General features: G+C 50.2%; 4 protein-coding genes across 4 annotated transcripts; 2 read left to right on the top strand and 2 right to left on the bottom strand.

Moving 5' to 3' along the window:
• Positions 1-99: 99 nt before the first annotated feature.
• Positions 100-1,848, bottom strand: ALTATR162_LOCUS9269 (uncharacterized protein; the record flags this gene model as incomplete). Its single annotated transcript, XM_043316902.1, has 5 exons — positions 100-189; positions 245-725; positions 775-1,043; positions 1,093-1,446; positions 1,498-1,848. The coding sequence occupies 5 exons, from the start codon at positions 1,846-1,848 to the stop codon at positions 100-102; spliced, it is 1,545 nt and encodes a 514-aa protein (XP_043172837.1).
• Positions 1,849-2,254: 406 nt separating this feature from the next.
• On the top strand, positions 2,255-3,578 carry ALTATR162_LOCUS9270 (uncharacterized protein; the record flags this gene model as incomplete). Its single annotated transcript, XM_043316903.1, has 3 exons — positions 2,255-2,434; positions 2,487-2,999; positions 3,045-3,578. The coding sequence occupies 3 exons, from the start codon at positions 2,255-2,257 to the stop codon at positions 3,576-3,578; spliced, it is 1,227 nt and encodes a 408-aa protein (XP_043172838.1).
• A 3,494-nt stretch (positions 3,579-7,072) lies between these two features.
• On the top strand, positions 7,073-7,923 carry ALTATR162_LOCUS9271 (uncharacterized protein; the record flags this gene model as incomplete). The annotated part of the gene is made up of 2 exons (XM_043316904.1): positions 7,073-7,589; positions 7,646-7,923. 2 exons carry the CDS (start codon positions 7,073-7,075, stop codon positions 7,921-7,923), a joined length of 795 nt encoding a protein of 264 aa, XP_043172839.1.
• A 502-nt stretch (positions 7,924-8,425) lies between these two features.
• ALTATR162_LOCUS9272 (uncharacterized protein) lies at positions 8,426-9,795 on the bottom strand (the record flags this gene model as incomplete). The annotated part of the gene is made up of 2 exons (XM_043316905.1): positions 8,426-8,977; positions 9,025-9,795. The coding sequence occupies 2 exons, from the start codon at positions 9,793-9,795 to the stop codon at positions 8,426-8,428; spliced, it is 1,323 nt and encodes a 440-aa protein (XP_043172840.1).
• Positions 9,796-9,994: the final 199 nt, after the last annotated feature.

Genomic DNA, 9,994 nt, shown 5'->3' on the forward strand with positions numbered 1-9,994 from the left:
GACACGAGCCATCGTCGCACCTTGCTCCCGAGGCCGTGTAACCTCCCAAAGGAGCCTTCACCCACTACTTGAAACTCTTTATTCGAAGCTATCAGGAGTTCAACGCCGCTCTAGTCGTGCCGTGTAGTCAACGTTCACGATATTACCCCATGTGTATTTCATCTCCTGCTCTGGTGTCTCGAGATGTACCTATTCCGCGTGTTAGCCTGAATCGAATCTCCACGCAATTGACATCAGTACTCACTCTATATCTGTTCAAAACAGTTGCAGCGATCTTGTAGACCTCGAACAAGCCAATATCGCGGCCAAGACATAGTCGTGAACCATAGCCGAAAGGAACGAGAAACTTCTCCATATTGGCCCTTTGCTCGGGTGCAGCGTCGAGCCATCTTTCCGGTCGGAAAGTTTCGACGTCGTCACCAAAAGTCGGCTTATGGCGATGTATGATCCACTGGAGACAGGAAACAGCAGTACCAGCCGGCACGTACTCGCCACAAATGACGGCGCCACCTGCTGGGACGATCCTTTCAAGTAGGAAGCCAGTCGACGGGTGGATTCGGAACGTTTCTTTGATGCAAGCATCGAGAATTGGAAGCTTGGAAGCTATGTTCCACGCTGGGATGGCGTTCTTGTCCGGGAAGGCATCGTCCAGTTCCGCCTCCACCTTTGTCAGCATGTCGCGGCGCCGCGCCAAATTGAAGAAGAGCACGCATATGGCGGTTCGACTGGATCCAGTCAGTCAAGAAGAGCAAGTGACATGAACCTCAACCTTACATAGCTTCAGAATTCGGTACCACAGTCATGAGCGCCAGATCTACGACTTCCTCGCGTCCCACAACACCTGGATCCGTCTTGTATGCTTTGACGTATCCATCGAGGATATCGTGACGTTCAGGCTTCCTTAAAGGTGCATCCAGCTCTCGCTCTACCAATTTCCAGGGCATGTGCTTCTTCGAAAAAGCCATTGGAGGTGTGATGAAGCCAAAGTACTTCGCCATCGGATTCTGATCAACAAGCCACTGGAAGAAGGGTACTTGTGACAGCTAGATCGTGTTAGTAGGACGCGTGAAACAATGCGTCTGGAGGACTCACTCTACTCAAATGCGTCGTTCCAGAACGAGTCGAAGCGATCTGGCCATCGATATCACCCCACTTCTGTAGGAAACCAAAAGAGTGACTAAACGAGAATACACCGCCTGCGTCGAAAGTAAAGTACTGGATGGCCATAGGAAGGTCAATGGCGTCGCCAAGCTGGTCATCAAGCTTTCTCAGCATGATATAGATTAGATTATCGATCTCCCCCTCTTTATGTCCGATATGATCGATGCTAAAGCTATGCTTAACAAGGTCTCGATAGCGCGCATGCCAATGAATATCTCGAGTCGAGAAGATGTTCGCTTTCCTTTCGCCTTTACCGTGGGCTTCGAACGACGTGTAAAACCCAGTCTAAGATACAATCAGTCCTGATCTGCATCGACAATGCAATAAAACTCCTACCTTTGCCATGTTAGCTTTCGGGCCATAGATGGCATCAATCGCATACGGCGACGCAAACGAGAGCGAGCTTGGCCCCAGACGCACGATACTCCCATACTTAGCGTGGAGCTGAAGCATGGATGGCCGTTTGTTGCCGTTTGCGTACCACTCCCTCAGACGCCACCAGTGTGTAGTGGTCGCCCAGAATGGACCGGGAAAGCGAATCAAGCCATAACCATAACGATTGTTGAGGATAGCTAGTATGATGAATACCAACGGAAGCCATCGCAGCTGCGGAAGAGAAGAGTAAGCGTTAAGCCCAGCGCTAATAAAGATACCTGCAGTGAGAAGGGATGCTCGAAACTCGCCCATAGTGTAAGAAATCTGGATGATGGCGGCGAGACTTCGAAAAGCCGCTTGACTTTAGCTTTAACTCCAACTATCTGCTTATGTTTCTCATTATTGTGATACACTGTAGGCTGGTCGCACAGTGCAGCCTCGTGCATACACAACACCCACAGTCGGCGTTGGCGGTGCCTCGGAATTACGGGCTGCGGTAGGTAACCGTCAGGATCCCGAGTGCTCGGCCAATCAATACCGGGTCGCACTCCGAACGTTTCAAACTCCACTGCGTCCGATTCCATCATATGGTAGTCGTAGAATACTTTTCTGCTGATGTGCACTTTTCCGAAGTCATTGCTACTGTATCTTGCTTCTCCACAATCATTGCTATACCATGATGGCACTAACGAACGACTCTGGCACTATCGCGACCAGCATGGAGTCTCTTTCTGAGAGAATTCAGCTCAACTCCAACAAATTAAGTTTCTTGGATCATTCTCGGCCCTCTGCGGGTAATCAAATTCGCACGTGCAAAGAGCAGCTGAAGCAGGATGCTCTTGAGCTCTTTCGACTTGCCAGTGAACCTGAGGAATACATTGCGCACTTGTCGATGAATGTGAGTGAGCCCAAACCTATTACATTCGTGCCGAATTGACGCCTTACCAAAGCATCAATACACGATCTGCCTGCGCTGGCTCTTCAGTTTCAATATACTGGGACTTGTACCCTCAGACGGTTCGATCAGTTACAGCAATGTCTCAATCGTGGCCAACGTGGCGGAGTCACACCTGAGATCTGTTTGCCGTATGGCCATGACTTCCGGTCTTCTATGTGAGCCAGAGAGTAACCGTATTGCGCATACACCGACGTCACGCCTGCTTGCAAAGAACGCCGATTTTGCCGCGTGGGCCAGATGCGTGACACAGTACATGTACGAGGCGAGTTCGCATCTGCCTGTAGCCAGTGGAAAAACCTTTGGTACTGGAAAGCCGGTGATTAGCGCATTCGAGGCAGCGTACGAAGTGGAAGGAGGGTTTCCAAATCAGCTCCGCCAGAACCCATCGCTTGCCAAAGATTTCGGGGGCTTTTTGCGTGCGACTCAGCAGATCTACGCTAACGACGTGCGCCACTTGGCCGATGGTTTTGACTGGAAAAGCCTAGGTCGAGCGACCGTAGTTGACGTGAGTGCGTTCTTGCAAATTTAGACCGGGGCTGATCAAATGCAGGTTGGCGCCAGCAGTATCGAGCTATGCGAACACCTGGCCAAAAGACACGAAGATCTCAGCCTTCAACTGCATGTTCCATTGCGCATCAGTGCTCAGATCAACTCCCAGTACACCAATATACGTTCAGATAATCAGGCTAGGATCGCCGTACAAACGTATGAGGGTCAGGTACCGAGGATTGACGAGGATGCCAATGTCTTCATTCTCCGACACATGCTGCACCACTTCCCAGAAGCAGCTGCAGTAGGATTGCTTTCAGCAATAGCATCCCGCTTACTACCAGGAGGTACGATCATAATTGCGGATCTGGTGCTACCCGCAGCGCGTACGTCTTCGATGTATAGCGAAGGCATGTTGAGGACGAGGGAATTGATTCACAAGGAACTTTCCAATGGAGAGACGCGGTACGTTGAAGACTGGGAGAATTTGGTTGCGAAGGCTGGACATGGACTACATATCACCAAGGTGACCAAGCCATTTGGGAGTGATTTGTCGATTATAGAACTCCAGGTCGCCCGGCAAAACGGACACTGAAGATTGCAATTTGTCTAGTACCCAGCTAGAACATATCTTCCATATTTCCATTACGTAGAATCAAACTGAGTCCCATTAATCTGTGTCACTATCCTTTGCGGATTTGCTGTTGCTCGCAACTCGTTCGTTTAGTTCTCCCGCCACAGTTCTATGTTTACCAACAATTGAACTTGCACCCTTCAATTAGGCCAGCCTTATGGAGGAATGCGGAATACGATGAAGCACGGCTCGGTGTGCAAAACCTCCAGAACCGAAGGCCTATGCTAGTCTTTCTAACGAGTGGTGCTGAGTTGTCTGACTTGAGTATCTCGGACTCCGAGTAGGCGCATGGCTGCTGAGACCTGGCGGTGCATGCTCCGATCGCATTCCGCCTTCAATGGCGCACTACACAGTCTCGTATCCGGTGTCGAGGAAGCGCGAAGCACACCCGTAAACGTACCGTGATGCCGGTTTCCACGAGCTTACTGGCTTTCTCCGCAAATATTCAACACTATTGCACAGCGCCTGAATAAGCACCGCAAGCCGGGTAGGAGGGAGCAAATGGCTTAAATGCATCAAGTTGCAACCTAAGAAACAAAAAAAACAACCTTCTCGGTGTCCTGCGTTATCTTCCACCATTCACATCACAACAATATATTTGCAATGGCGGTTCCACAAGAACGTCAGCTTCTATGCTTGACTATGCTTGGTTACATGAAAGAAGGGCTGACGGAAGAGGAGCTATGTGACTTGCAGGTCAATCAACACTCTCGACTCGTAAGCGGTTTGATGGAGAAATACGGGATAGTCCGCTACACTATCGTAAGCAAAGTTCTGCCTTGAGCTGCGGGGGAACAAACTGGGGAACAATCCCGGACGCCTGATCTGACATACCCCACGCTAGACCCACAACGCCAAAAAGCCGCGTAGTTTGCTACCAAAGCTTTTCGACCCACGTTATGTGGAGTTCTCTGACCACGACTTCGTCGTGAGGATCATATTCCCGAGTCTGTCTGCATTCGAGAAGCTGAAAGAAGATCCATTCTACGTTGAGCGCGTGGCTAAGGACCATTTGAACTTTGCTGACCGCACGAGGCGCACTCGGTAAGCACCGAACCCTGCATAATATATACGAGAAAGATGAGGCTGAAAATAGTCCCGCTAGAATGACGTTGGGCTACGTGCATGAGATTATCCATGAGGGCAAGGTTGTTGAGGTAGAGGATCCGGGGTCGGTCGCTTGCGTCGTCAACAACACCAGTTTGGACGTTGAAGACGGAAGCTTCAAACCTGGCAGCACCTCAGGACCGGCGTAATCTGATAATAGTTACGATGGCAATAGATACTGTGGCCTAGATAAAAAAGAAGCTGGGCAATCATTATCCTTGAACCTATCTGTTGCAGTACCCGATGCTTACAGTTTAATATCAACGGGCGTTGGTACCTTCTCGGTCAACACCCGATAGGTCTTTAGCCGCAGGCATGGCACGGTCTACACGCGAAACTAATCCTTTGCCAAGTTGACGCAATTCTCCGAGGTAATGGCAGACTAGGTGCGGAAGGTGCTTACGTTTTGGCTGTCTTTCCTTGCTTTTGACAACGAGAGAAAGCAGGGAGCCCAAGTGAAATCTCTCTAGTTTGGAAACAGAGTAATATTACCTCAAAATAGGTATAGTGCACGGGTCTAAGCTTCCGTATTGTGAAATGCGCCGTGGCGTAGTAAGACCGCTAAGTATGGTGGACGTGGCTCGCCTAAGCTTTTGGATCGACGAACGTATTTCGTCCCGTCTTTTGATCCTTGGCTTACTTACTGTAGCTACATATACAACGGGAATGGTTGAACTACAAGCGATATTGATCCGCCCCGCTTTACGGCTTTTATAGGCTTCCTGGTTCAACATCAAGACCCGATGGTCGGGTATCTCTGTCCTTCGTTACATCATGACCACAACGTCGGAGAAGTTGCGTTCAACTTGCAATAATTGCGCGCTATCCAAGGTACGCTGCAACAAGAAGAAACCCGTTTGCCAGCGATGCGAGACACACAAGCTGCCCTGCGTTTACGGACCATCCCAGCGGCGGGGTAAACCTCTTTCGACTGCACAGCATCAAAGTGTGCAATATCCATGGACGAACAACAGCGACCCTTTCGATATGTTGAACCCAATCTCTCTGTTCAGCAACCCTATGTCGAGTGCATCGTCGTTCACTCCGGACTTATGGCCTACCTACAGCACACCGTCACTTGAGACAAGCGGGAGCAGTGGCGAAGACGGCAGCGTACTCATTATGAACGACACCAACAAAAATACCAACACTACCAAAGCGACATCTGAGCTTAACTCTGACCCGTCTGTACGATTGACGTCCGCTCCATTGGATTCCCCCTGCATAGGAGAAACATGTGCGAGCATAGTGTTTTGCACATTAGGAACGCTATGCCAGATGGGAACTGTATGCAACAGCGACATGGGTGCTGAGCATATTTCTAGCGGAATCATTCTCAAAACCAACCGCTTGGCGATTCAACGACTTCAAGAACTTCTACGAAAAGGATGTGAACATTGCAGCCGGCAAACCAACCTTGCTTTCTTGCTATCGATAGCTCTCTCAAAGATCATCGCTTGGTATCGCGCTGTCTTCGACGGGATGGCTGACCCGTCCGCTGTCATGATACCCACGGGCCGCGAGCCGGTTTCAATGACGCCGATAACTGTAGGAGATTTCCAATTGGACCCCGGAGCGCAGACGCGGATGAAGGCACAGCTACTGTTGTGCGAGCTGCAAAATGTTGGGCCAATACTGAACTTGGTGGCACAGCGCAACGGTAAGATTGAGGAGGCAGTTGAAGTGCACGCTTCGATGGAAAACTATTTGCGGTCATCGCTGGATCAGCTTACCACAGAGGTCAACGGAATTGTCGTATTGTCTTAGCCATGTATAACGTTCATAGATTTGGGCCTAGCGTAGATTTTCTGCTCCTCTATCAACGATAGATGAATATTGTAAGACTTCATTGCGCTTTCCATAAACAGCTCAATGAGCGCTGTATGAGGTGACGGGTTAGAACCTCTGCTGCATGTCTAAGACGTTGCACTGGAATAGCATGTCGTCCATGCGGCCGGGTCGGTACGGACCGACTGATAGCGTTATCGTGCGTCGAACGGTGGAACTCTGTTGATATGCGATGTGTTTGCATGCATATCGGAACTCGGTGAAGGCGTTTGGCCTTATGACAGGGTTTCAGCTGACCATGCTTGACTTAACCCCACGGAAGGATATCGTAGGCTGACTCGCCCGATAACAAAGCTGACTCGCTGTCCGAATCGGTACCAAAGTCGTATCTCCTGGAAAACTTTGAGGCACCAAGTACGCCGAGTTGATTTGCGGCATGGCCCGTTTTGACCAGAGAAGCTCCAGCGTAGGTTTCCCCGAGCACGCAGAAAGATAAGATGGAACCACAAGAGGTAACTTACCAAAGACCTTGCATTGCTCACCCATCTCACTCAGATCTCATGAATCTTCCACGTATAGCTTGCTTCCACGGGGGCGGATCCAATAGTGCTGTCTTCGCTGAACAATGCAAACGCTTGCGACACCTCTTTGCTAATGAGTACGACTTTGTCTTCTTTGACGCCCCATACGAACGAGAAGCTGGACCGACAGTACTACCATATTTTGCTGATTATGCACCTTTCCGCACCTGGCTACAACCCGGTGGAGATATAGCGCAGGAAGAGGAAGGCCTCAGCCGTGTTCTGCAGCTTATGGATGCACACACGTTGAAGCGGGAACGGGAGCTACGGAAGCTGGGCCGAGACGACGCGCCAGGCATGTGGATAGGGGCGATGGGCTTTAGCCAGGGCACTCGTATGGTCAGCGGCTTGCTGCTGCGGCAGCAAAGGACTGGATACGTGGACGGAGGACAGCGCCGACAGCGGCTGATGAATGACACATCCAATGTCGATTTTCAATTTGGCGTGCTTTGCATGGGTAGCTCGAGTCCAATGGGAGCTGGTCCTGTCCCACTCAGTAAGCAACCATCATGATCCTACAATACGAACGAATGCCTGACAGGTCTTTATCAGGCTCGCAGATAAGGGAAGTCGAGTCCACTGGCGACTCCGGGTGGAAGATGCATGACATCGCGATCCAGATTCCCACCTTGCATCTCCATGGATTGAGGGATGACATCTTGCCAAAAAGTCAGCAACAGCTGAACTCATATTTCGATGGCAAGTCTGCTATTCGCATGGAGATCAACTATCACCATGCGATGCCGTGGTACACGGAGGATCTAGTTGAATTTGCCAATATGATTAGGCAAACGCATCAGCTAGCAACACGGAGGCTGGATGAGTCTTGAGCGCTTTAATGTACATCATGTAGTCGTCACAGTTTGCAAGTGGGCTGGGAAAAATGCACTTCCATTGTGTCAAGATGAAGGTAGATGCAGGCCTGGAGATGTGGATGTAAGTGTGGCGGTGATGAGCACCACCGATTTGTGGAGTTTTGACGTTCCCTCACGTGAGTTGACGCTAAGCCAAGATAGATGATGACTGTAATCTTGGCCCCAATACACGCCTCTTGTAAATTGCACTTGAAGCTGCAAACTCACTGCTACTCATTACTTCTCCCGAGACCTTATTTATCCTACTGACCAAATGTTGTGGTTCCAATTCTGACCCAGCAACTACTAACTATCCTCAATGGCCGCATCTGCATGCCTCTTTTGGCCAAGCATAAGACTGCCCAGGTGATACAGCAACCATACAGGCATCATTGGTCTAGGCCTTTGCCCGTGCCAAAACATTGGGAACAGCTATAATAGCGAAACAGAATTCGCGTATATGATCTTACTCAGAACTCTAGACTTTGGCCGCCAGCTTGAGGCCCGATATAGATACTCTAGCAGCCATGAGGGTGACGCTTCCAGCAACCATAAGCACGCCCGCGAAGATCTTGAGATTGCGGTAGTTGGTGTGATTATCAGTGACCAGAGCTCCACCGATAGGGTTACCAATAAGCACTGCGACGGCGACAAACATGTACATAGTACCTGTACGAACCCCAACCTGTCTCACATCGCTAATTTGTGCAGCAAGAGCAGGGCCCATACTAACTATTGTACCAGAAGATAGTCCAACGAAAGCAGCGTAGACCCAGCGGACCGCGTTACTGTTTGCAGGAATCCAGATAGCAAGAGTGAAGATAGCAGTCAGCCAGGACATGATGATGACCACGTTGAAGCGGCCATACTTATCGGCCAGCGGCGCAGGAAGGGTGCGCCCAAGTATACTGACAGCGTTCAGAACCGAGAGCAAGTAGACGCTGTTCATGGCTCCCATGCCGTTGGCGTAAGCTTCAATAGGAATGAAAATGAATGGAACAAATAGCCCAACAAAAGTAAAGAACATCGACTAAAGAACGTTAGCATGTGTCGGCAGCAGCAGTGTAAGGCACTTACCAAGGAAAGTAGAAGGAAAGGCATTTCAGCGAGAGGTTTGACAAAATCGGTGGCTTTCACTGGTGTCTTCTGAGGAGGTATGCGTGACTTGACGGTGAGGCAAGCAATGATCATCAGAAACAAGATGAGGAAAGCGCAAGTGCGCATAGTCCATGCGAAGCCAATATCCTCGATAAGGCGTACCACGATGATCGGGAAAAGAATGCCTCCCAGACCAGACCCGCAAGCGGCAAGGCCAAAGGCGGCTGCTCTCTTCTTCATGAACCAGGTAGCAAGGCAGGCAGCGGCGGGATAGAAGATCATTGACGTGCCGATACCGCTACAAATGGCTTGTGATAGGAGGAATTGATAGTACTTCTTCGAGATCGAGGCCATCATGAGACCGAAGACATGGAGGAAGGTGCCAATGGGGAGAAGCCAGCGTGGACCGTAGAGATCCTGCATCCGGCCAACCCACGAGCCCCCAATGAACATGAAGAAGGACTCGACAGCAGGGATCCAGGCAACCTCACTGGGACTGTAGCTTCGTAGTTGATTCAACTGGTAGTGCTCTTGGAACACACCAATGGCACCAATCCAACCGAAGGAGACGAACATGGCGCAGAAAGCACCCAGTACCACGAGCCATGCCTCGGTGCCACCATCAGGGAAAGCGCTTGGGTCCCAGGGATTGGTAGCTGTGCTTGGTTGCATCTTCTCTGTATCGCGCATGCCGCTGTCCTTCTGAGCTTCGTCGGACATAGCGGACGCAGAAGCTGACGAAGGAGTCATGTTGTCGAAAATGTGTAATATGTGTTGCCAAAAGACTGGAGATGTAGAATAAGGCGGATGGTAACATGATGAGAGTACGAGTGTGCCCACAATCGTGAGGTTATAGGGCGAATGAAATTGCGCATCGTAGAATTGCACATTGACAACGCTTACCAAGGTGCAAAGATGTCGGGACGCGACATCGTTTGTCAGTAATTGC

The sequence above is a fragment of the Alternaria atra genome (genome assembly GCF_907166805.1).
Source record: "Alternaria atra isolate CS162 genome assembly, contig: 29, whole genome shotgun sequence".
In the NCBI taxonomy this organism is placed as follows: domain Eukaryota; kingdom Fungi; phylum Ascomycota; class Dothideomycetes; order Pleosporales; family Pleosporaceae; genus Alternaria; species Alternaria atra.